At 45.0% G+C, this 27,425-nt stretch overlaps 1 protein-coding gene across 3 annotated transcripts in view; it reads right to left on the bottom strand.

Moving 5' to 3' along the window:
• TSGA10 (testis specific 10) overlaps positions 1-27,425 on the bottom strand; it is a 454,368-nt gene that overhangs the window by 304,438 nt on the left and 122,505 nt on the right. For all 3 annotated transcript variants that reach the window (XM_086933298.1, XM_086933297.1, XM_086933299.1), the window contains exon 6: positions 24,323-24,478. In XM_086933298.1, coding sequence (XP_086789424.1) covers positions 24,323-24,478 — 156 coding nt within the window. The remainder of the gene's footprint in view (positions 1-24,322; positions 24,479-27,425) is intronic.

Genomic DNA, 27,425 nt, shown 5'->3' with positions numbered 1-27,425 from the left:
AAGAAGTCTTAAACAGACCAGTACCAACAAGTGAAGTGAACGTCCAAGAAGCAGAGACAGACTTGGATGTGAACACTGCCCCACCACAGAAAGAAGAATTTGTCACTGCTATCCATTCTCTTAAAAACATAAAAGCTCTTGGCCAAGATAACCTAAATGCAGAAATGTTCAAGGCAGGCCCTGAAACATCAGCCAATATCCTCCAACTACTGTTTCCATCACTTTGGGAGGGAAAGAGAGTACTACATGGAACGAGCCAAGGCGTCATCCTCAAGATTCCAAAGAAGGGAGCATTATCTAATTGTAACAATTGGCATGGAATCGTACTTCTGTCAATCCAGAGTAAAATCCCGGCGAAAATCATTATACGGCACATTGCTGATGCCATGGATAAATAGTTATGAAAAGAAAAGGCTAGATTCTGCAAGGCAGAGGGTGTGTTGAGAAGATCCATACTCTACACCACATCATAGAGATGAGTATGGATTGCACGAGACAACTATGCATCAACTTTATTAATTTTGGGAAAGCCTTTGACAGTATTAACCGTGACAGCCTGTGGCGTATACTGAGAGCCTATGGCACACCACAGCAGTGAGTTCTCCTCATCAAGAGCTTCTATTATAATTGTACAAGATAGTGAGTATAGCTTCATGAGTATAGCTCCAAAGTCAAGACCAGTGTGAGACAGCAGTGATGTGTGATGTCAGAGTTGCTCTTCAACCTAGTCATCAATGTGGTGATGCAACGCACACCTGAAGACCAAGCCAGAGGACCTTATTTTTTACACTGGAGGACCTTGACTATGCAGATGAGACAGACAGACAGACATATATATATATATATATATATATCCAAAACCAAAGTATACACCGCGCGTAGCGATCACAGCCTGCACAGATACACCAAGCACGGACCAAGTTTTTCGGCATTCAGATCTTTATTCGCCTGTCGATTTCATGACGTTTCGGCACCCCTGTGCCTTGCTCTCGGGTGATTCTGACAAATTGTGTAAACAAACGTCTCCCTGAAAATTTTACGCGGACACAACAGGTAGCAATAAAGGAGGCCTGCATAACCGCAACTATATTATGAAAAACCATGTTAATGGAGATCTATTTCTCCACAGTCCCCCCGAAGCTCGACTGTCCGACTGGAGCGCCAAAATCTTACGCGCTAGGTAAAATTTTCACGGACACGTTTGTTTACACAATTTGTCAGAATCACCCGAGAAACGATAAACGTTACTTGCCAGCCCCGTACAATCACTAGTTACTAAACGATCAGTATCACTGCACAACTTCACACGATCGTATATAACAAGGCTTTTTGAGTTTCACGATCACCTACTCATTAAGACAGGACCATGCCTAGAACCACCTGGCACCATCGAATATATGATCAATCCTTGCATGCACCACCAACTACGAGCATGTCATAGTCCTCTGAATGAGTTTGGAGTGTCGAAGAGAGAGTTGACGCTGCCATGATTGTTAACCGGTCAATGAAGAATTGCCATTTTTTAGTTGTTTAAAACTCTATCAATGATAGATATATGAAGCAGATTTCTGCTTGGTGTGTGTCCCCCGTATCCCCTCCCCCTTGTTTGTTGCAAAACAAATGTGTTTTTCTTTTGCAGGTACATTGAGACCTCCTATAACAGAGAAACAGGTCAACGTCGCTATTTCTTCTCACTTTTTTGAGCACCATATTTATTTATTTACATAATTTTCCTCACGTTATTCACTTAACGGTCCTGATGAATGCCTATAAGTCCTAATCCAGGCAACATAGGCAGAAACATGTCGACCATTTTTTAACTTCCCCTTTTATGATCTTTATACTCTGAGTGCACCTTACACTCATAATCAAGTCCATAGATGCACTCATTTAAGAGTTACCAGACCCGAAAATCAGACCAATAAAGCTACCTTCTGAACTTTCAGGTCTTTTTAATACCCTTATCACTGGCTCACTACTGCATCAACCTTGGGTTAGTACCTCCACTACCTCCGGGTGGAGGCTGCATAAACAAAATCGACCTAATGATTATGCACACACGTGATCCAAAAGCGGAGAATCAAGATATACCGCTTCAGATACCAACACCCATGTCACAAGCATGAGGGTCTTTTATATTGGGACATCTCCTCCTCCATTTCTTCCTGCATACCTAAGGTTGTGCAGGACAAGTGATCCATTCCCATTTTTGATTAATATATGTAACCTTTGGAAATTGAATGGAACAACATTCCATCTCCCTCCACATTTGATCAAAAGAGTAGTGGGATTATACACATGCATCCCACACCAACAAGGGTTGGATGCATGTGAACACTTTCTATCAGAAAGATCCATCTCTTATGCGGAACACACACAGATGCTGCTAGAAATAATGAGAACCTGCCTTACCCAAAACTTCTTCCTATTCGACAATAAAATTTATAGACAAAACCTGGGTACTTGTATGGGAACATGCTTTGCGCCATCTTTTGCGGGGCTTTTCATGGGCCTGTGGGAAAAAGAAGTGGTATACAGAATGCCCACATACACTGAGAAAGTCGCCCGATGGTTAAGATATTTTTGTCATATGGAGAGGAACCCAGTCAGAAGCAGTTACCTTCGTTGAAACCCTAAATAAAAATCAATACAACTTGAAATTTACGAGTCATTGGGGAAAAGACAGTATGAAATTTCTCGATTTGAAGCTAACAGTCACCAATAACAAACTAGAGAGCACCTTGTACAGAAAGAGCACAGCAGGGAATAGCTTCCTTTATGCCCAGAGTTGTCACCCTAGCGCGCTCATCAGAAGTATCCTGATGGGAGAACTTTTAAGGGCAAAGAGAAATTGCAGTACACCGCAAGGTTACATAGAAGAGGAAAAACAGATGTCTGACAGATTCAGAAACAGAGGTTATTCGGAGAAGATCATTAACAGAGCAAAGAGAGCAGTGGCAGGAAAAGACAGAGAGACTTTGCTCTTAGAAAGAACGAATAAGGATAAGGAAGAGAATACTACCCGATTTATTACTACATATAGTAATCAATCATACATGATCAGAAAAAGTCTGACTAAGTTTTGGCCAATTGTGAAAACGGACCCAGACATCACAGATTGTGTTGATCTATTCCCGCAAGTGACTTTCAAAAGGACAAAATCATTAAAAGATCAACTCTGCAAAGCAGTGGAAACCAAAAACCCAAAAATAGGTGGGATACAAGGCTTCTAAACCTGTAGAAGCTGTAAAGCTTGTAAGAACAGTCGTAATAAAAAAGAGGTAACTATCACCAGAAGCTGAAAAATTCCAAATAAAAGAACACACATCCTGAAACACAGAATTTGCGGTTTATGCTCTATTCTGTCCGTGCAACATGAGTTATCTGGGCAGTACCATCAAAAAGACTAAGCTCAGAGTCCTGTAACATTTACGAGCAATAAAGAATGGCGATAAGTCATACCCGATCGCCAGACATTTTCAAAGCCAGCATAAACAGGATACATCATTACTAAGCTTTTGTGTGTTGGACACGATTAAGTTTGATGAAAGAGGTGAGAATAGAGTCCAAAACCTACGGAGGCTAGAGTCAAGAATAATCATTCAGTACAAGACAATGACTCCGTTAGGGCACAATTGCGATGAAGAGCTTGAAGTACATTTGGGTTAACCGGCTACAAATAAAATATTACTGTTTTGTTGCATAACAGGGAACAAAAATGGCTTACATCATTGGTGAATTTGATTTTTAAAGATCATATTTCGGTTTTAGGAGCTTAGAAGCAGCAGTCTACATGGTATCCAAATTGCTAATAAGAAATGTTGATTATCTATTTTGATCTCTCCTAGATAGGAATTTTAAAAGTACATCTGGTCACAGGTTGTTTTATTTATTATTTTTATTTGTTTTCTTTACTCTAGAGCATATGAAGAAAAGAAGCGGTAGAATTTGCAGATACCGAGAGAATCTTTTCATGTATTCTTCATAAATTGAATGAAACTGTGGTAAATTAGAGGAATGAAATGCCCACTTGGGCTCAATAACTTTTTCTAAGTTAGTCGCTCAAAATGAGCGAAAAAGAAATTGTGACAAGGGGATACAATAAGGAATTTTACCAATGCGGCGAAGTATAGCTGAGGATGCCCACATGGGCTAGATACCTTACAGTCACTAGAGTCTGTCCTGATCTATAAAGAGCAAAGACGAAAGTAACCTAGGTAAAGTTACCCCTGTTTTCAAACACCCCTGTCTTCATTGTCATTTTTATGTTGAAATCCCCTAAAACCCTATGGTATTAAAAATGAGTTAACATAGATTACTGAAAAGAATATGGTTAAATAATCAACATACCGCTAGAAAAGATATGTATAAGGAGGTAAAAAGGAATTATTCACATTTGTTATCTTTTGGAGAATCACAGTTATAGTCTGTTTTTCTGTTTCATTATTTGCACAACCATCACATGACTATTTAAGTTGCACTTGGGATGTTAAAATTTACTCGTGAGCAAGGGTCACTGACCCGAAGCGCGTAGGGTGATTACCTTAAAACTGTCGAATTAAAAGGCTTTTGGGAGATCTATTTGGGAGATATTGAAGAAACTTTTGAATATATATATATATATATATATATATATATATATATATATATATATATATATATATATATATATGTATATATATATATCCCCTCAACATCTATGCAAAGCAAGTGGGCCTGAAGAGCAACATGAAGAAATCAGAAGTCATGCTGCTAAACATCCAAAACCCTTCACCATTCAAAGCGGATGGAGAAGACCTATCCATAACCGAAGAACTCATTTACCTGGGCAGTACTATCAGACATGATTGAGGAACAGGCTGCGTCATCAAGAGCAGACTAAACAAGCCTAGGAATGCCTTCAGGATCCTGTACAAAGTGTGGAAATCATCTCAGTACAGCACAAACACCATTTAGAGATTTTAAAAGGACTATGTTCTGTCCACACTTGCACAGATCAGAATGCTGGTGGATGATGAAGCGATATCACCAAACTGTCAATCTTCCACACTAGTAACCTGAGAAGAATCTTGCAAATTTTCTGTCCGTGAGTCATATCCAACCTGGAACTGCTCACCAAATGCAAGCAAGAGAGCATGAACAATATCATTATGCGAAAAAAGGTGGGAATGGATAGGACACACCATGAGAAATAAAACAAGACTCCATCACAAGAACAGCTCTCCACAGGACCTGAGTAGCCAAACGGAAGAGGGGAAGGCCAAAGAACACCTGGAGATGAACTGTGGAATCCGAAAAGAATACCCTGAATTACAGCTAGGGCACTGCACAGAAACTTGCCGAAAACAAACAGACGTTGAGGTCCTTCACTGCTGCCCTACATGCAGGTCAGCATAATGGATGGTTCCTTAAATACTCTGACATCTTCACATCCTGAGCAAGGGAAGTCATGTAGGAAGCTGCATGGTGCCACATGAAGGAGCTGAAGAGGTATTGCTAGGGAGGGTGGTTGAAGGGGAATTTCCAGATCCAATCTGGGACCTGAAAGATATTCATTAGGCAAGGAATTTGCAAGAAATATCAATCAGAAAGCACAAATCTACACTTCCATTGGAAAAGATATATTAGAAACCTGACTGCCATACTCCAGCTTACATTTATAAAAGTGATGGAACACCAAAAGAAAAAGGATAGGAGCAAACAAACCCCATCAAAGATTCAGTTAGAATTAGGAGCAGATCACCCAAAAAGCCACCAGATCCCAAAATAATGAACAGGTCCAAGGGGAACACAATTTAAGAGACAGGGACAGGTACAAAAATAGCAACTCTGTCATAAGTATCAGCTACTTTTATTTTATTGCACAAGATTGCAAGGGGTGAATGTAGGGTCCTGCACCTAAAACCATTATAAGTAGGCAGAATGTTTTGTGCGCATATTAGTCCACAAGGTCATGTATACCCAAGACAGGGAAGCATCAGGAAAAGAGCAATGTTGCAGCACTGTTGAACTGCATTTTAAAAACACACACAACTCCATTTTGTGTTGCCATGCTCTCGGCAACTTGGTGAAGTACTGCTTTCCACGTCCCCGTTGAAACTTGCACAACCCTCCCCGCTCCTTGTGGTTGAGCCGATTCAGAGAAGCCGCCTGTGCGCCTCATCCCCCCCCCCCCCCTCCCAGTTGTGTCAAAGACTCAGCTACATCCTGTCCACCGTTGGTAACTCAGCCTGTCACAACTCCTGTGCCCCATGACCACGCCATCTGGTCAAGGAACCACGAGGCTGTGCCCCGTGACCACAACATCGGATCAAGGAAGCACGAGGCTGCACCCTGTGACCACACCATTGAGCAAGGGAGCACGAGGCTGTGGACATTGTGCAATAAGAGACAGATGTCCCCTGGCCACGATTGCACCACAAGACTGACGAAGAACTTGTCAAATGAGGAACTAAGCAAAATGTGGAACTGTTTATTGTGTAAATGGGCGTGGCTAGCGCTATAAGTATGTGTGTGCTGCGGATTGAAGCAGCAGTCTCCGTAGAATTGTCTTTGTACCATTCTGGGACCTCTGTCCTTAGCTCGAGCTAATAAATAACTTACTTCCCTCCACGGCTGGTTGTCCTGGTCTCTTTGGTAATGTATGACTTGAACAAGGAGAACCCGTAGATTCTAAGGTGTGCCCTGCACCACTGGCTTTGACTCTCCTAGTGGGGGAGAGGTCTCCAAAAAGCCGGTTCTACAATATGGCGCCCAACGTTGGGTGTCTTCGGTGGTCGTCATCGAGCCTGGTGGTCGTGAGGGGTCCGTGATAGAATTCTAAGGGAGGCGCGCCACTACATTGGCGCAAGGAGTCCAAACAGATCAAAATCAAAATCAAAAAGAACGAAGCTAAAGTAATGCGTATGAGTGTGATTCAGAAAGCCCAGAGTCATGATAATCAGAGAATAGAAGAGGGTATAGTAATACATGATAGATTAAATAGAATGCAGATAGATGGATGTTACGTTACAAAGAAGGTCCCCGAAAAGGCCCGGGACAAGAAGGATGACCCTCTCATGTCCTCTATGTTAAACACCCCTCCACCCTATACTCCCACCATGTATCCGACCCTTAATCCCGGCCAATTGACCCCGCTACTGCTCCAGTGGCTGCCCCTGCCCATGCCCTGGTTTGTCCAATTCCTCAGCCACTTGTTCACAACGCCCCGACTGTTCAGGCCATTGTACCAATGCAAGTCCACCCTTCTTTTCCTCTTGTTGCACCTTCCACTGGTTCCGTACTTGTCCAACCTAATATGCCTTCGACTCCCGTTGCAACCAACCCATTTCTTGTTGACAGTCATCCGACACCTCCCCCCAGTGCAGGACTATTAGCGAATGCATGGTCAGTGGTCCGTGATTATATCCCTTATGCAACTCCGCATAGACCTCCCACTCCCAGACGACGCACCTTGCGCAGACTGATAGATAGTACACAGGAACAACTCCCTATGAGTCAACAAGCTTGTGTGTGGATGGATAATAACACTATGTACACCGCTCAGGATATATGGATGACAATGGATCAGTGGACACGCATTCAACTGTGCATATTTTTCAGCAGTTCTAGATCCCGTAGCCCGTGCACTACCCAGTTGCTTCAGAGCAGCAGCTGCAGCTGCCATATCCATTCGCCAATCTGCTGGCCTGGTCCTTGACACTGCACTTACAGTTATGGTTCCTCACGCAGTGGACACTTTATTAAATAGGACAAAAACACAACACCTTACTAGTGCACGTTTGTCCGGATATAAATTGACTCTCTTAGCCAGTCATATCACCATCCGCCACTGCACTACGCTCAATCCAGCCACATTGCTACCCTTTGTTAATGATGACACTAGTCCTGATCCACATGATTGTGTCCTCCGGACGGAGGAAGAAACTAAAGGCTGTGTGGATTTAACTGACACACCCCTAACTGACCCTGATGGTACCCTGTACGTGAATGGTTCTTGCTTCAAACTTCCTCATAATAAACAAAAAGAATGCCAATACTGTATCTCTATTTAACTAAATAACCATAAATCATACGAATTGCACACTATGGTTTGTTGACAAGTTTTGTCTGATTAAATCTCTTTTTTATTTTAGATTTATATTTCTCAAAAGGTAGTTTGGTTATTATTTCACCACTTTAACACAAAGTACAAGACCTCCTATACGAATCAACACAAATACAAAACACATTTAGGCAAGTTTACATATATACAATATTCATTCATTCAAACGCAGTCATACCCTCTCATACAAACACAGCCATCAACATATTCATATATATACACTGGAATTACAATCTTCACAGTACGCCATAAAAAGTCACTTTTCTTAAATAAAGTTTTTGTTGAAAAAATTCAAGATCAATCCTTCTGCTTTAATGGCACTAATAGTCTACGCGTTTCGAACTCTCAGTGGCTTGGGAGTTCTCATCAGGACATCAAGCTCTTTGAATTCAAGCTGAAATGGGAATATGGTTTCGCCCGACGGCAGACAAGGTGTATCCAGGACCAAATTACTTTGCAGTGTTATTGATTTGCTTGATAAATTTGGGCTGCAGCCTGACTTGTAAATTGGAGCAGGCTGCCTTCTATGCGGGGGTCTCGGTGGGCGGGTTATATCTATTTCTGAATTTTTTGGTTAAAACGCCGCACCTCGAAGCAGTATCGTCTCCTTCACCGGGCTCAGTTCCAGAGCTTTCCGTCCTCGCGTGCTTCCGGTTTTGCAAGGAATCATGGAAACTTCCTGATGGCAGTAGAACTGCTGCCTATGCCATCACCATGTTACAGACAGTAGTAGAGAGTGAGAGAATACCTTACCAATCAGCCCAGGCTGCTGAGGTAGTACAGGGATGGCCGTCAACATTTACACTGACAGCCAGTACACCTTTGGCGTGGCCCATAATTTTGGGCGACTATGGGCTGAGAGGGGTTACCTTACTTCTCACGGTACTAAGATACAACATGGTCATCTGGTCAGCAGGCTGTTGGAAGCATTAACTCTTCCTTCAAAGATAGCTGTGATCAAATGTAGCGCCCACAAGAAAGTTACCGATGACATAGGAAGGGGTAATGCAGTTGCTGACCAGACGGCAAAGGCGACAGCTAAAGATGTTTCTGCCCGTATGTATGTAGCTGGCCCCTCGAACTGGGTACCGGAGAATGGGATGCACGAGGACACTGTTGAGAATGTGAAGGAAATACAGGCAGAAGCAACTAGAGAGGAAAAGGCTCTCTGGGAAGAGCAAACAGGCCTATTAAATGAGAATGGCTGTTGGACGGATCTGTCTGAACAACAGCGATGGTTGTTACCGGATGCCTATGTTTTGCCAGTGGTCACTATGGCCCATGGCCCAGCTCACATTAGTGCAAAAGGCATTTGCAAATTTCTAGCTCCAGTATGGCAAAACAAACACATCTCAAAATATGCTGAGAGGTTAGACAGGCTTTGCATGATTTGTTTGATGCATAACCCCGGAAAAGGTACACCGACACCTGCTGGGAATTTTGCACCCCCATCTTACCCCTTCGAAGTACTCCAAATAGATTACATACAGATGGAAAGATGCAATAATCTCCGATACGTCCTGGTAGTTGTGTGTGCCTTTAGTAAGTAGATCGAAGCCTACCATCTTAAGGACAACACTGCTATAAGCACTGCCAAAATATTGTTGAAGGAATTTTTTCCCTGATTAGGGATGCCCAGAATTATCTGGAGTGACAACGGAAGCCACTTTACAGGAGAAATAATAATGAAAGTGTGTATAGGGATGGGGATCAGACAGAAATTCTATGCCGCCAATCACCCCAGAGTCAGCAGGTTTGGTTGAGCGCCACAATGGAACACTGAAATAAAAAATGGCAAAGATCCAGGCTGACACAGGACTGTCTTGGCCGGACGCCCTGCCCCTTACCCTCCTATCAACTAGAGCCACGGCACATTCCCGTACTCGACTGTCTCCGTACGAAATAGTGTTTGGTCGTTCAGCAAATATTTAGAGAGTACCCCGCCCCAAGAAGTACTCTGACATTAAATACCCGTTGTTGATTGATTATTTACATGAATTGACCTCTAACTTACGTCTCATTCCTCGTCAGGTACAAGATATCCTGCCACCCAAACCAGAGGGCCCTGGTCACACCATCCAACTTGGGGACTGGGTTTGCATCCGGAACTTCCAGAGAACAAAGAACTTGGAGCCGAGGTGGAAACCGCCCCAGCAAGTGTTGCTGGCGACCAGGTCTGCAGTGAAGGTGGTAGGAAGAAAAAACTGGGTCCACGGAGTGCATTGCAAGAAGGTGCCTCTACCTCTACCATACGACAGGTGGGTCAAGGAAGGCCTGGGAGACGACGAATGCAAAAATGTCCCGCGCTTTGCACCCTTCAGTGACGCCAACATTGCCTGGCCTTCATCTGAACGAGAGGACGACGACATCCTGCAATCTGCCGTTCCTCCGCATCTGAGGTTGCGGGACACTCAACAGCCAGAGCCTTTGTTTCCGGAACAGACAACGCCCAGGTCCACCCGGTACAACCTCCGACCCAGAAAAAAGGACTGAAAAGACAAAGGTCTCTGCCCTCTGCTTGACATGGTCCGACAAATCGCTGCAGGGCTGTGATACACCGGCGTATTTTTATTTTTCTCTTTTGACCGGAGCCGGTACAGCGGACCAGAATGTGCCAATAGGGCCGACGGAATCACTGACCGGTGAAGCAACCACCAATCACAGGTAGCAACTAGGGAAGACCAAGTGAAGCAGACGATGAACAAAATGAACACTGAAAGCTTGAAAAATAAGGAAATAAAGAAAGTAGAGTACATGAAAATAATACGTGGCCGGTACTCGATCCGTCTAATCATACTAATGACTATCTCACTGGGACTGGCCTGCCTCGGATGGGTAATACATGCTGCCCTTGCAGCACCTGAGCCTCCTGCCTCTACAGAATTGCCTCATCAGCATGTGTCATTACCCACCCATGAGAAAAACAGAAGGACAGGTTTCTTTAACAACACTTGCATTCAAATGTTGCACCAGCTTGTGGTGAACACAACAAACTGTTAGGTATGTGGGTTGCTCCCCCATACTGCAAGCACTGGGATGTCCCAGATTCCTGCTCCATTTTCTCGAGCTGGCCTGGCCTACGGCTGGTACACTGTGTTCTTTGATGCATTCTATTCAGGTGACACATCCACACGATCCCTGGGGAAGATCAGTAGCAGACAAGCCTTCCGCCACATCATGGCTGCGGAGTGGCCAAGCATGGATAAAGATTTAGCAAAAAAGAACGAATATGAGAACAATCATGGGTCCTTCTATCCATCAAACATTTACAATGGTGGGAGAAAGAAAAGACTGCCACCTATCAGAGATCTCCCTGTCTACCCACATCCTGGAAAATACTGCATGAAGAGCAGTGGAACAGTATGGGTGGGAGAAAGTGACTGTGCCTACACACTCCAGCTCAATGGTTCGACTCTCCCAGCTCTGGTTTCCTCACTGAATACGTACTTTGTGTGTGGGAACAAGGCCTACACCTGGCTACCCAAGTCCTGGGCAGGCTTCTGTTACATTGCTTGGTTGCTCCCCCCACCTACACAGCCGATGCAAAACACCGCATCCAGAAGAGAGGTGTGGTTGATACTGAAGACACAGCTGGCCAAGAATTTGGTGACTTTGCTAAAGGGTTCCTCCACTTTTGGGGCCCTATGGCCAATAATAGCAATCTCCGACATCTCACCAGGGTGGTAGAGGCCACCATCAACGCAACTGCCGGTGCTCTCAGTAACATCACGGCTGAACTTCAAGCACACCGCCTCATGACTTTGCAGAACAGAATGGCACTTGATATAGTGCTGGCGGATCCTGGAGGGGTCTGCACATTGATCAAAACAAATTGCTGCATCTACATCCCCGATAATGCACCAATAGTCTATCAAGCAATCCAGAAGCTCCACAAGATTGCTTCCAACATCCATCAGGATGAGGGTTCATGGTCCCCGACAGGCTGGTTTTGGAGCATGGTAGCTCAGTGGGGATGGAAGATAATGATTTTCATTGCAATCCTTGCTGCCGCATTGTTCTCTTGCTGCCTCTGTGTTCAATGCATGCCTGCACTGTGTGGGCTATGTGCCACCTCTCTGGCACACAAACAAGTGAATCCACACCAATACAATGTAATGATGATGATCGAGAAGGAGGTCCAGGAAATGATGGACATTGACCTGGATGTCGACTGATTGTTGCCTCTGCATGGCAAAAGGAGGGACTGTTGAACTGCATTTTAAAAACACACACAGCTCCATTTTGTTTTGCCATGCTCTCAGCAACTTGGTGAAGAACTGCTTTCCACGTCCCCGTTGAAACTTGCACAACCCTCCCCGCTCCTTGTGGTTGAGCAGTTTCCGAGAAGCTGCCTGTGCGCCACCCCCCCCAGTTGTGTCAAAGACTCAGCTACATCCTGTCCACCGTTGGTAACTCAGCCTGTCAGAACTCCTGTGCCCCGTGACCACGCCATCTGGTCAAGGAAGCACGAGGCTGTGCCCCGTGACTACACAATCCGATCAAGGAAGCACGAGGCTGCACCCTGTGACCACACCATTGAGCAAGGGAGCACGAGGCTGTGGACATTGTGCAATAAGAGACAGATGTCCCCTGGCCACGATTACACCACAAGACTGACGAAGAACTTGTCAAATGAGGAACTAAGCAAAATGTGGAACTGTGTATTGTGTAAATGGGTTTGGCTAGCGCTATAAGTATGTGTGTGCTGCGGATTGTAGCAGCAGTCTCCGTACAATTGTCTTTGTACCATTCTGGGACCTCTGTCCTTAGCTCGAGCTAATAAATAACTTACTTCCCTTCACGGCTGGTTGTCCTGGTCTCTTTGGTAATGTATGACTTGAACAAGGAGAACCCGTAGATTCTAAGGTGTGCCCTGCACCACTGGCTTTGACTCTCCTAGTGGGGGAGAGGTCTCCAAAAAGCCGGTTCTACAGCACTCGCTAGCCAGCAAAGTAATAAAGCATGTCCTTTCACTAGTGTTGCTGCATCACCAGCGAAATGCCCAAAAGGAATGCTCCATAGGTGCATCATTCAATCCAACCATGGCAGGCCTGACAGTCGCATGTCAAGATTAAAAGTCAACCACAAGCCCTCTCTCTTGAAGCCAACAGTATTTGCATAGAGTCCCTTTTGATGTAAATGCGGTATATGAAAGGTTTCTTCAGGCAGCTTTCTAAAGTCAATTCTTTACAGAATGCCTCGTAATTGGGTATGGGAGTAGTGCTAGATTCTGGGAAATAGTGATTTGCCCTTATCTGAAGGGGTAGAGGAGGAGTATAACTGAATGTCATATTGCCCCTGACAATTGAATGCAGCACTTTAAAGGGATTTATGTCTCTGACAGGCAAGATGCATCAGCTCTGGTCAGGGAACACCCTAGTGACAACCTTAAACTGGACTTCCTTGAGGAGGAGATATAGGAGGCAATTACCCATAAGCTCAAGAACAAGGCCCCGGGAATGGATGGTGTCCCTGCGGACTTGTTCAAAATGGATCCAGTAGTCTGGGCCAAGATCTTAACTAATATTTTAAATGCTACTTGCAAGGCTGGTTTTCCTCCATCTTGGTCTAATTCAATTATCCTTCCGTTGTTTACAAAAGGGCAGAGAGACGATCCACGCTAATAGAGACCCATTTCCCTTATAGACAGAACTAAAGACAGTTGAAAACAGATTTATGAGGGATCTTCTCTCTTGCCCAAATCCACACCCTCTTATCTTCTTCATGGAGAATTAGGGGAAGGATATACCTCTGACCTTTTTTCAGCACCAGGTACCCTGTTCAGGCGTATCTCGATGTGGTTGAACAATGAATTGAATATGAACCAGGCGGTTTTGACTGTCTCTATGAAATTAGAAAAGACTTGCAGTACTTATGACTCAGCTACATTAAATCATCACTTGCCAACCTAGGTCACCCCGAACTTTATAGTTTGCCTGTGCAGATTGTTTAAGCGGACTTATTGTGGGTCAAGAGATGATTTCTAGCTGCCGCATAGGCCAATAGGAAGAGGAAGGAGATGAGAAAATCTAGCGTCCGTGCCTATGCCACTTTGAGGACATGCCTGACTATTGAGCCTACATCCTAGCAGAGCCCACAGGCTGTAACCCAGTTGATAAGCTTGGCCCTTTGAGCTGTGATTGCTTTTCTAACCAAGACAGTCTGCACTTTACTATGTTCTGTGATCACTACAGCTCGAAGCAGGGGGAGAGAATGTGGCGGAGAGTAGTATACTGCGGAGCCTCCCACTGAGGTGAGCGATCTGGCTACCCCACCCTGCCCCATCCTTGAAATTCAGCTGTTTGGGTGGGATCCCGCAATACCCAGCGCAGGTCTCTCTTCAAAGAAGCCCCCAGGAGCTATAGTGGATTGGGACATTCCAACACTTTGCCACGCAGGCGTGGCTCTCACCAGGTGACCTGGGACTCCTGTGGGCCCCAGTGGTCTGCCGCGAGCACCGAGCGGGGGGGGGTCAGTGCCTCCGAGCCAGATTAGGAGCAGGTCGGTTGAGGATCCAGCGGAGGTGCCGAGGTCGGAGGGGTATTCTGCTCCACATATAAGAGAGAGGCGGCGTCCCTGGGGGCCGTGCTGACGGGGGAGGTGGCCGATACTTAGGCGGCCGAGCAGGTTGAGGTGCCATTTCACTGCGTTGCAGGGAGAGAGTTGCTACTAGATCCGATGGAGCCCACGCGAGGCTGCTGGCCCTCACACTCAAGGCCTGGCCCATTGAGGAAAGCGCCTGGGCGGGGCCCAAAAAGTGGCAAGAGAAGTTGAACTGGGGACATCACCGACAGTAGCAGTGCCACGCCATCGAGAGGACGGGTGGGGCCACCCCATTGACTTGGCATCTTGAACTGCGACACACCTTCATTGCCCATTAGAGGGACATGTGACACCCTGCTTTGCCTGCAGCGCCGGGCACTGACCCAGCCCATCCCACACGAAGAGATCTTGCACCACGCCCGGCCAAAGGGGGTACTGGAATTGGAAACCAGTGGACGGGAGGGTGTCTAAAACTTCCTCTACAGGCGGTTAGCGCCGGGGCACTGTAGCCCCTATTTATCACAAGCGAAAACCCACAACCTTGGACCGCCGCCTACGCTCTTAGCTACAGGCTCGACATGTCTACCACAAGGGGAAAGAAGGACATGAACGTCAAAGACATGTTCACCAAAATGACAGGGGCGAGCGGAGGGGATGGCCGTACCTCCCCTGCTACTTCCGGAGGGGAAGAGGCGGAGAGCACGGATTAACCGGTTACAAGGGCCTTCCTCTCTCAGCTGTTCTCGGCTTCGAGGGACGACCTGCACACCCTCAAAAAGGACTTCGCAGATGAGATGAAGGAGGTGCGAAGAGATCTGGAAAAGGTGGGAGAAAGAGTAGCTACATTGGAGGACCATGAACAATCCCGGGACAAAGAGGCGAGCAACGACCGCAAGAAATGATCCGCCTGAATGCCCAACAAATAGATCTGCAGGCACATGCAGAGGATTTGGAGAACCGTTCTCGTCAAAACATCATATGGGTGAAGAGTGTTCCTTCCAACGTGGAGGGCACGGACATCACTGGGTTTCTCCAATGACTCTTCCTGCGTGCTGCAGGAATCTCAGGACTTTGCAATCAAAATAGATAGGGCTAACAGAGTCAGGTTGCAGTGAAGGGCTCCAGCGCCACGCCCCCGACATCCCGGCATTCCTGCCAGATTTTCAACTTAAGGATCTTTTGACCAGCCATGACCCACCTTCGCAACCAAGGTGTCTCTTACTCCTGGGGCACCCTTTTTGCAGCATTTTCAAGTTGGATGGCAAGCTATGGCAAATCAGATCGTTGGAGGAAGCTTGACAAGGTCCTGGGCATTAATCGGCCCTCATCGGCTGAATGCTTGGGTGGCGACAGGAAGGGTCACAGAGAGAAATGGCAATCAGTTGGGGGCCGGAGGCGGTCGGGACCCCTCAAATCCGAACCCAGAGACTGTGACGAAAGGGCGCCAGGCGTTGTTGACCTCTCTGACAGCGGAATCCGGATCCAGAGCAGGCAAATTAACTTCTCCGGGGGTCAGATAAGCGGACTATAGCAATGCCGCAGGGCGGTGGGCGGGTGAGTGTTTGGGGGCTGGGGGAGCACCATTGGCCACGTGATGCACCCTACAAACTGATTCACCAAGGAGGCACAGTCATGTACTACGGCTTCTGGACAGTTTTTGGGGTAATTTCTGTTGGGTTTGTTGGGGTTAGGGAAGGGGGAGTGTTGTCCGATTTTCCAGGTTCTTTACTTGTGAGTTCCTATATTGGCAAATACTTCATCATGCTCCGCACAACTGCTCTATCACATGAGGGGACATATTCTAACATAGGGGTTAGTCTGGCTCGTCCCATAAATACCTAATATGGCTCTGGAACCTGTGAAAATACTTACACTTCATGTCAAGGGGCTCAAAAACCTAGTGAAAAGGCGTGCAATCCTATCCTACCTAGAGCATGTAGAGACCGACGTGTGCCTCTTACAGGAGACACATCTCCTCCCTAAATATACTCATCGCATGCGCTCGAGGGCATTCCCTCATCAATATTTCTCTTCAACTGGGGAGAAAAAGGCAGGGTGGCTATTCTTAAATCAAAGCGCGGTAAGGGGGTAGTAAAGGAGAAAGTGGCAGAACTGAGGGGGAGACTCTTGGCCTACACTCTTCAATTCCGTCACCAACTTTTTGTGGTTGTCTCGGTGTGCGCCCCTAATTTGGGGCAAGAGAGATTCCTCCAAGCTGCCTTAGCAGATATAGTGTCCCCACAGCACCGCCTGACATTGGTAGGGGGGACCTCAACATAGTCATGGACTCAAACATGGACAGATCACAAGCGTCTTACTTCCATGGAGAGAGCTCTTGAGGGCTGGGAGGACATGGCTGCGGGAGATGGGATTGATAGATATTTGAAGGGCAGCCAACCCCACTTCGAAACAATATACATTCTACTCACATGCATTTAAGTCTTATTCCTGCTCAGATTATTTTCTAGGAACAGAGGAGGTTAATACGGCGGTTCAAGCAGTGAACATTGAACCCATGGCTGTCAGACCATGATGCCTTGATGGTACAGGTGTTAATGACTCCACAAGCCCACCAGCCCGGAACCTGGAGGCTCAAAGAGAATATGCTCCATAACGAAGTGGTGGTGCAGCAACTTAGTACATGCATTAAGGACTACCTCGCCCTCAATGACACATCAGACACAGCGGTCACAACGCTCTGGGGGGGGCGATGAAGGCTGTAGTACAGTAGGACCAAGCGCCTTGAGACCCTCCGGGTGAGTAGCGCGCTATATAAATGCTCTGATTGATTAATTGATTGATTGGAGCTTATAACGATCACGGCTGGCAAAAATAGGGAACGCAAGGAGGTGAGTTCCACTCTTTCGGCTCAGGTGCAGGACCTGGAACGAGTGCATAGCAGGACTGGGGCACCTAGGGTTTGGAGGCAACTTAAGGCAGCCAGGGCGCAATTGGTGGCATTGGACCTGGATAGGGCAGAATACGCAGCAGTCCATCTAAAACATTCTTATTACATTGGGGGGACTGCACGGGCAGGCTATTGGCGTACAGGGTACAAGCCCAAAGACAGCGATCAATGGTTTCTTCGTTACAGAGGGACGGCACAGTGGAAGTCAGAGGAGATCAAGAGATAGCCCAAACGTTCCGGGACTTTTATAAGAAAACTAGAAACACCGGACATCCGTCGGATCCCGACACCATAGATTATCTATAATCCATCACGATTTACACCTTAACCCCAGACCAGGCAGCGTCACTGGACGCCCCATCCGCATAGAGGAGGTCGTCACAGCGATCTTGCGCCTCAAAGTGCTTAAGTTCCCTGGCCAAGACAGGTTCCCCTCTCTTTTCTACAAAAAAATTATGCCCGTTTGCCCTTAATATAGTGCCCCTGGCCCAGAGAATCCGTGGAATACCTTTTGGGGGGAGGGGAAAACACATTCCATCAGCCTTTACGCTGATGACGTATTGGCAGCATTGACGGATCTAAAGGTCTCTCTTCCCTCCTTTCTTGAGGAATTAGACGCATTTAGTCGGGTCTCCGGCTTCAGGGTTAATGTTGGTAAATCTTTACTGCTGAACTTAGACCCGGTACCACTCACATCAGACCCTACTGATGCCTGGCTGGCCGGAATCAAAATTGTAGACACTATTCCCTACCTAGGGTTGGAGCTAGCAGCTACGGCCCAACGCAAGGCTTGATTGAACTATGATAAGTTGATACGACAGGCCGGAAAGGACCTGTGCGCCTGGAGCAAGCACCATCATTCCCTCTTGAGGCGGGTGGATGCAGCTAAAATGTCCTTGCTGCCGAAGGCACTATACCTGTTTCAAACGCTATCGGTTCTACCTCCCGGGAGAGTGATCACCTCACTTCAGCGCAGTATCAATCAGTTTGTATGGGCCGGGGCACGTCCACGGATGACTAAGACCTTAGGATATATGCATCCCGAAAATGGGGGCCTGGAAATTCCGGACCTCCTCAGCTATTATAAAGCAGCCGAGCTGCGGTATCTGGTGGAGTGGGCAAGGCCCGATTCCGAAAAACTGTTGTTCTTCCAGGACAGGGCTCTGGTGGGTATCCCATTATGGAAAGACCCCTTCCTAAAGAAACCCCAGCGGCCAAGGGGCCTGATGGACTCACCGATCACTAAATCAGTGATGAAAGTCTGGGACGGGTTGGCAACGACTAAGAATCTTACAACTTTTCCATCTCCTCTGACCCCCCCCTGTTCGGTAATAGCGAGTTTACCCCGGGAATGTCCGATAACTAATTTAGGGAGTGGCGGGATACCTCTTGTCGCTCGGTAAGCCACCTATTTGATCTCTCAGAGGTGCTCCTGTTCCCCCAATTGAAACTAGAGTATGGGATTCCCGAATCGTAGAAGCTGAGATACCTGCAGCGGAAGCACTGGGTCCTTCAACCGGGGATGAGAGAACGAGGGGGTCGTAAACTCACCACCTACGAAAAATGGTTAATTACTAAGCTTAACGATAAGGGGTTGATCTCCGAAATGTACGGTATGATTAGAGCTGGTCCATATCCATTAGCGACTCCGAGTTAGAGGCGCTGGGGAGAGAATTAAGAGGTGGCCTTCCACAGAAAGACTTGGACGGGATTTACTACAGAGCAAAACACCTGCTCGAAACATTATTATTGAGACTACTGGTACCTTACACCGGCGCGCCTCCATAGAGTCAACCCGCATTGGAGTCCCACCTGCTGGAGGGGTTGTGATAACGAGGGAACACTGCTGCATATATTGTGGGATTATCCGGTACTGTCTAGCTATTGGCCTAAAATTCTGGATGAGGTAGATGAGCTCTTTGATACTGAGATTCCTAGGGTCTTCGTATACGTAATTTTGGGGCTCCCCAATCCGATCACATTTCCCCGATCACATTTCCCCTGAAGCGCATGAGAGGGCGCCAGATTGGGATAGCACTGGGGGCAGCATTGCAGAACATCTTGATGCATTGGGGGTCCACTATCCCTCCTACATATGTGGGTGGCTCCATATGATATGGCACATCATAGGGATGAACACATTACGGCCACGCTGAGCGGCTCCGCTGACACCTTCCAGACTGTTTGGGGCCCATTTCTAAAACTGCTCTTAGCAGAATTCAACGAAGTCACTCAGACTAAATATCTGGCAGTGCTGCGGCTCTCGGACCTGGGGACAGACCGCCAGCCACCCTCCACTGCCTAAAAGGTGATGCCACTGGTACGGGACAAAGACTGGACAGTTACGATTTTGGAATATCGGATGGGGAGGGGGGGTGTTCAAGTTGATGGTTTTTAGCAAAAGGTTGATTATTTTACAATGCAGAATATTATTGGCTCTTACACTGTTTAATTCGCATAATTGTTATGGTGTACAAAATGCTTTCTTTGAACAAACTTCTGCGTACTGCATACTATCTTGCATTTTCTGGCCTGTGCCATGGTATTGTGTTTTGATAGTGAAAATGCCAATAAACACATTTAAACATAAATGTGTCACTTTACTGACTTAGGTTAGCATGTTTAGGTACTTTTACACAATAATATACGCAAAGAAGGCTGTATATCAAGTCAACAACAATAATATAAGATGATCTTTTAATTAACAAAACGAGGGCTAACAGATGATTTTGTCACATAATAGTTACATGGTGTAGCAAAAAAGGTTCTTCATTACCCCATAGAGGGTTGTCTAAATGTTACATTATACAGTACAATAGCTAAATAAGAATGATCTCAGTTGGAGTTTGAAGGGAATTCCATTTCTGGTCTCCTACTAGCACGCGGACACAATTCTCAAAGCAGCTCTTCAATTAGTTTAATACCAGGAGTTCCATTATTAGAAACTCTATGTGGCACTTTGTTCCGCATTCTTATCCTAGAGTGTGTGTGTGTGAGAAAAGGTTCCTAGTTGCTTAGAAACAATAAGATACAATTCTGAACAGCACTCTGCGGGTGATAGGGAGGCAGTGAGCAAGGCAAATGTGAACAAACCTCGGATCTTAAAGTTGCACTCAAAAAATAGTTTACTTGTAACTGGCTCACAGTAGCTCAGTTTTGAAAATAAAGCAATTTTTCCTAGGAAGAAATTTTGTGCAAAGTAACTAACCAATATCCTGTGTTCATCTTTACTTCCACTTTCTCCCCTATTCTCTTCTCTAATACTCCACATTCATCATTTCACCTTAATTCTCATCTTATCTCAGTCCCTAGCCTGGGACTACATTTTCTTAAAAGTAGCAGAAAGCTGACATGCTAGCTCTATACAAAGTACCATCACTAATTAAAAAAAATTAAATGCAAGTGTGCTTATTGTTGTACAGTTGATTTGTGGTATACCTTCTGTATTGTTTAGATGTTAGGTTGTGTATGCAGGTGACAAAGTCTGTGTGTATATGAGCTATATTTTGTGTGTGCTTCACTGTATTTGATGTACTGTTTTGTGATGTATGTGTATTCTGTGCATACTATGCTGACTGTACACTCTACTTTTATGCCTGTTGTTTACTTTACCGTGTATTGCATTGTATTCTACGCAGTGTTACCAAAAGCCATCATTAACACACTAGATTATAATGCAAGTGTGCTTATTGTTGTACAGTTTATTTGTAGTATACTGTATTTATTGTTTTGGCTGTACTTTGTGTATGCTGATGATGAAGTCTTGAGGTATATAAGCTGTAATTTATATGTGCTCTGATGTAGGGTATTTGTGCTGAATGGGTGCTGTACGTACTATGCTGATTGTACACTGTACTTTATGACTGCTCTTAACTTTTCCAGGTATTACCATGTACTGTGTGCACTGTTCATACAGTTTGTGCTGTTGTCTGTAAGCTGTTGGTGTGTTTAGACTGTAATATGCAAGTAATGTACACAGAGTTTATTGTGTGTTGAGATTGTGCTACATTGTAGTTTGTATCATTTGTGTGCGGTGTATACACTGTTCTAGTGTGTGAATTGAACACTGTAGAACTAAGTGGGTTGCACAGTTTTATTATGCATTTTACAAAGTGTGCGCAATACATTACTGTATGCTTTACTGTACTTTGTGTCCTATTATACTATGAGGCATATGCATCAAAGTAAATACCGGTCGCAAATGGGCAGATTCTCAGAATCTGCCCCTTTGCTCCCGGTATTTTTGCATTTGGGATGCATCATCCCAAATGCAAAATTCGCAATTTAAGGAATCTCTAAATTGAGATTCCTTAGATTGCGATTGCATTTAAGGAATCCCAAATTGAGATTCCTTAAATGCAATGCATGAAAGTCAAAAAAATAGCAAATTCGCTAATAGGAGTAGCAAATTACCATGAAGTTGAACTTCATGGTTATTTGCTAAAACTTTGAAAAAAGCACTTTTGTGCATTTCTCAAAGTTTCATGTTGCGCACACACATGCCCTTAGGGCATGTGTGTGCAACATATGTGCAGAGATCAATTTCAGGGGTGCAACAGGGTGTCATTTTGACACCCTTGAAATTGCATGAGCAATTTGCGAGTACCTACCGGTACTCGCAAATTGCTCATGCAATCTCCAATTCATTCCTAAGGGCCTGCAGGCCCATAGGAATGAATGGGACAGCATTCCTTAATTGCGACTAGCAATTTGCGAGTAGCAATTAAGGAATGTTTAGGAATCGCTATTTTAATAGCTATTCCTACATGCATAGGCTTTTGCTATTCTTAAATAGCGATTCCTTAAAAATCGCTATTTAGGAATAGCAAAAGGCTACGTTGATGCATCTGCTAGTATGTGTGTTGTACTGATTGTACACTGTGCATTAAAATCTACTGTCTGTACTATATGTATGATGTACATACATTGTTTCCTATACTGTGTATTGTACGTTGCACTATGTTTTATACTGTTGAATCTGTGCAGTGCGCGCCTTACATAGAAAGTGTCTGTGCAGTACATCCATGAATGCGCGCTACTGCATGTGTGTGTTTTAAGAAGTGTGTGCTCTACTGTGTGTGTGGGTGCACAGTGAAAAGTTTGTAACGCTTACAAAGCGTTGAACTTTGCTCTGTAAATACTGTGCTTTATTGTTACTAGATTAATTGTGTGATGTCCTAAATGCGTACGCTGTTTATTGTGAGGTATAATGTGAGTGTGCTATGTATATTGTGTGTGCTGTGCAAGTGCAGTAATGAGCGGGTGCTTACTGTGCTTGCTGTAACGATTGTGTGTACTGTAATATGTGTGTGGGCTGTACATAAGTAGTTGTTTCTTCAACTTAACTTTACTCTAAATGGCCCCAATTACTTTCTCTCCTGGATTTGAACACTGTGGAAAATGTCACAACATTGACAGTAAGGGCCTGTTGCACTTAGACAGGCTGTGAAAATGTAATATGGCATCTCTTGTTTGAGGATAGTGCAAATTTGAGAGCATATACTGGATAATTAAAGTAAGTGGCGGCTGAGAAGATGCAGTGTTTTATGAGAATCAGGAGCGGCTTGTGCAGTTAAGAGTGGTGGTTTGGGGTGAGTCTATAGATGACGAGGAAAAATTAAAAATGTATTTAACCTTCCCTCATTGTCATCTGTCGAGTCCCGCCCAACAACACCCCACCGATCTTATCTACACGGGCCGCTCCTGATGAGGATGCAGGATTTAATAAATCATTGGCATGGCTCAGACTTCAACTGTAATCCATATACATCAACCACCGCAGGAAGATACAAGAGATGCAAGAGTATTTACCCTCTTTACTTCAGCTTCTTCTGTTGGTAAATGACAGCAGCAGCAGAAGGTGGTCAGATGTTACCCAAAGATACATATGGCATTCAGTAAAACAAGAGCAGACTGAGGGAGAAACTTTGGGAAGAACACTGGGAGTCTTTACAGCACTCACCGCAGTGCTTCTAATGATAGCAACTATTACCATTTAGGCAGTTCGGTATCTGTATTTTGAGATCCCATCGCTCACCACCATGTTAACACTAAAATCAAGCCTACTGACTTTATACAAATATATATTTTGATGAGGAACACAAATCTCATCAAATAAGATCATTCTTGTTACACACTGGGGCCGAGGCGTATCTTGGTCAATAAGTTTGGGAGGGTGTGAGCTTTCCAACAGTCAGCCTGGCATATAATGATAAAAAACATTGTACAACAAGCGGGGTGCATGACAGGGTCCTAAGGGACAGTGGAAAGGGGAGAGGATGGCGGATTGGTACAAGTATTAAGAGAAAAACCACAATTTCTTTTTTTTAAATAATCAACATTTCTGAGTACTTTCAAAACAGAGAGGGAGAGTGTATGTGTGTGTTTTTGTCTGTGTGTATGTCGAAATTCCTGGTGAAATCCGGCAAACATCTCTCCATACCTGAATGAATGAATCTGTACACAACAATTTATCAGAAAAGACCTTTATGGGGAGAGGAGGGGTGACACTCCAAACACCCCCCTTCAACGAAGCTACGCCCCTTCACCCGTTTTGGGAGTAACCTTATTTACTCAGTTGTAGAGGACTCAATGAAAAACATATAGGATGCATGTCTTAGGCCATTGGTTAAACCCAACCCACGTCAGAGAGCTTTGTGACATTGAGGTGGCTAAAATTTCCACACAAGCCCCAGGTGAGCAACAGCACCCATACATTCATAAACTTCCAACGGTTAACAATTCTAAGACTCTGTGGAAGGAGTTACCCGATTGTAAAGAACGTTGAGTTTGTCCCTCTCTCCTGTGAGGACCTTGATGTTGGCCTGGATTTCTGACATGTGGCGCTCGTACTTCTGCAGAAGAGTCTGGAGTTCATCACGTTCCCTGACGACTTTTGCAAAGTCAAACTCTAAGCTGGCACCCTGAAAAAAGATATGTTGAGCTGACTTAGAGATGCAACAATTTGTGAAGTTTAAATAAGGTAACATTAATTTGTACTGTCTTCTGTTTCATCGCTATCGTACCCCGTGAGCATTTATTGATTGGTTTGAAGAAGCGCAAGCAAAACTATCAGCTTTATCAACAACAGTTACAAGCGACACGGACATGTATGATCCTATAGGATATTGAGCATTCTATGAGAAAGTAATGCTCTCTCGAACCTGATCAAACTTCTGTAAGTAACCAAAGTGAAGACATTTAACATTGGCAAGCAGCATGGTACTATACCTAGTAGGTAGTTACAACAATAGATTATTAGAAATTTAACAGGTAAAACACTGAGATACTGAGTGCAAAAATATGCGTCTCAAGAGGCATTTCTTTCTTTTTACCCAAAAACTTTATTAACAGATTTGTAACCTAAGTTGACATTTAATATTCCAGTACAATAATTCTAGACCTTTATGGAGTGCATAGACAAGAAAGAAAGAAAAAAGGAGACTCCAATGACCCAGTGTAAAATGTTTCCCTTTATCACCTCCCAACCTTTACTTCCTGTCCTTTGCTTGTCAAGAATGTGCATTATATGAATTTATAGCATATCTCCATGATTGCCCCAATACACATTTCACACTCCTATCCAGAGTCTCGAGCCGCTTGTTCTAGGCCAAGGCACTGTCAGAGCCCGACTCCAGTCCTGCTGCCGACAAAAGTGGTGAGTGGGGTCTAACTCTCAGGCCAAGAGGTATCTTTTTATGTTATGTAAAAAAGTGAGACCATGTCCGCTCAAAACGGGCAATCTGTTGTGGAGAATAGCTGTCAACATTTCCATGACATATATACTTCACATTTTCAACACCATATCTATGGACTAGGTTGTTCAAGGCTCTTCCAAGTAAAGGCCATTTTTGGCCTACCCTCTAGGAGCAGTTGGGATAAAGGTCTACCAACTGAGGATGCTTATGGGTAAACACCAAAAGGTACTTGCAAAGGAAAGATTCATATGCGTTGGCCACACCAAGAAATCATGTCCAACTTTGTTGGAGAGATCAATGTCACTCCAATAGGTGTGCAGATATGTTCGTAAAGTGATATTTTATATATTGCATTTGTGAATACAGTTGGAGTATGTTTTTAAATTGTGAACACAATATTATGTAGAGTATGCAGATTTTTGGCCCACGTTATTTATGCCGACAGACATTTTAGCACTTTCGCTATGGCACTTTCACTACGGCACTTAAACAGTTCTGCGGTTGTAGGTGGCGAAATTGCTTGTCCTAATGGCTATGGGGGTCGACCTCGAATCTGGGGAACTGGGTTCGAGTCTCGGCAACGACGCTGAACATCCTGTGGTTCTGGGCAAAATCACTTCATCTCCCCGTGCCTAACATAACAAGCATTGGCATAGCCAATAGGTCTCGCCTTTGGGACCTTGTAAGTAAAAAACAAAAACAAAAGTGTAAGACTTCACGTTTACATTTACTGCATCCTAAATACAAAGTAAATGTAAACGTAAAGTCTTATACTTAGCCATGCAACAGTTGATGTTGTTGCACCAATAATAATGTGCTGTATAACTAAATACTTATAAGGTCCCAAAAACGAGACCTATTGGCTATGCTAATGCTTGTATAATGTTAATCGCCGAGTTTACATAGTGTTTCCTGGTGAACATTTGAATGCCCACAGGCCACAGCGTTTGCTATTGCATCGAATTGAAGTTTAAATCCTACAATCAGGGGCTGCTTTATCAGGGCTACTACATCCGGTAAATTGCCTTCAGAAGCTCATGGGACGGAATGTGTGAAGCAAAAAGACGTTTGACGACTTTTTGAGACACGCCATGTGCAAATGGTTGCCTGCTCCCCTTCTACTTTCAGTTGAAGAAAATCTCTTGTTTGGTTGCCTTGAAAGAAAGCACCAAGGAGGCAGTGGGGGCTGGCCACGGCTCGCGTTAGTCAAAGTGAAAGTGTGCGCCCAGGCCGGAAAAGCGCTGATGTCCGCGAAGAAGTGACGCTGCAGCCCCCAGACGCCATGAAGAGAGAAGGAAATTGGTGGCACTGCCCGTGCCGGGCGCGAGGAGCTGTGGTGCTGCTGGCGTCACATGCCCAATCATTACTAATACCCCTGGCTGAGATAGGAGTGGGGAGGCGGTGGGGCACTTTAAGCCGCTTCATTTGACGATTCCCCAAACCTCATTAACACAAAAGACCACTGGTACACTCACCAGGGGTCGGGGGGTTCGGAGAGGAAGAAAACCGGAGTATATCCTCCCTAGAGATACATTTCACAAAAAATACTCTAATCACACTATAGTATGACAAGTTGTCAAATAGTGTGTACTCTAAAAATAAATGAATGTCTGTAGTGGTAAGGATTGCGCACTTGCCCATCTAGGGTATGAGGGTCATGCTAGTCATGTCCGTGTTTGTTAATGGAAGAAAAATAGTTCTTATTAGTTACCCTCACACACCGTAGTGGTGTCATGCTTCATCATCGGGTCACCCCAACCCCTAAAAGTCGAGGTGGGCTCAACCACAGTGTTGGGTAGCTCTTCAGATAGATGAAGGAAGGGGGACTTAAAGATAAAACACCTGAAACTGACCCCTGGTTTCCCTTTATTTTTGAGTCAGATCCGGTTATTAAAAAATTACTTTGTGCGTCTCGACGGACCGGGATGTACGGTGTAGTGGTCTCAGTTCGAAGTCTCACCCATCTGCTGCTTCTAGCATGGTCCCGGTCCCCGGCTCTGCGAGGAGAGCCGGGTAAGCCCCCAAAATTTGGATGGAGCCTGGCAATACAAAGACATTTTAACATTCAAGAGGATAAGCTACTCTTCCCTCGATATACGAATAGGATAGGGACTTCCATCCTATAACTTCCCACTCATAGAGGGGGATTTTTCGACTGCCCTGAAGAAAGTCC

Source organism: Lissotriton vulgaris, chromosome 8, assembly GCF_964263255.1.
Source record: "Lissotriton vulgaris chromosome 8, aLisVul1.2, whole genome shotgun sequence".
NCBI classification, from domain to species: domain Eukaryota; kingdom Metazoa; phylum Chordata; class Amphibia; order Caudata; family Salamandridae; genus Lissotriton; species Lissotriton vulgaris.
The sequence above is the reverse complement of the archived record's forward strand: the minus strand, read 5'-3'. Positions and strand labels throughout refer to the sequence as shown.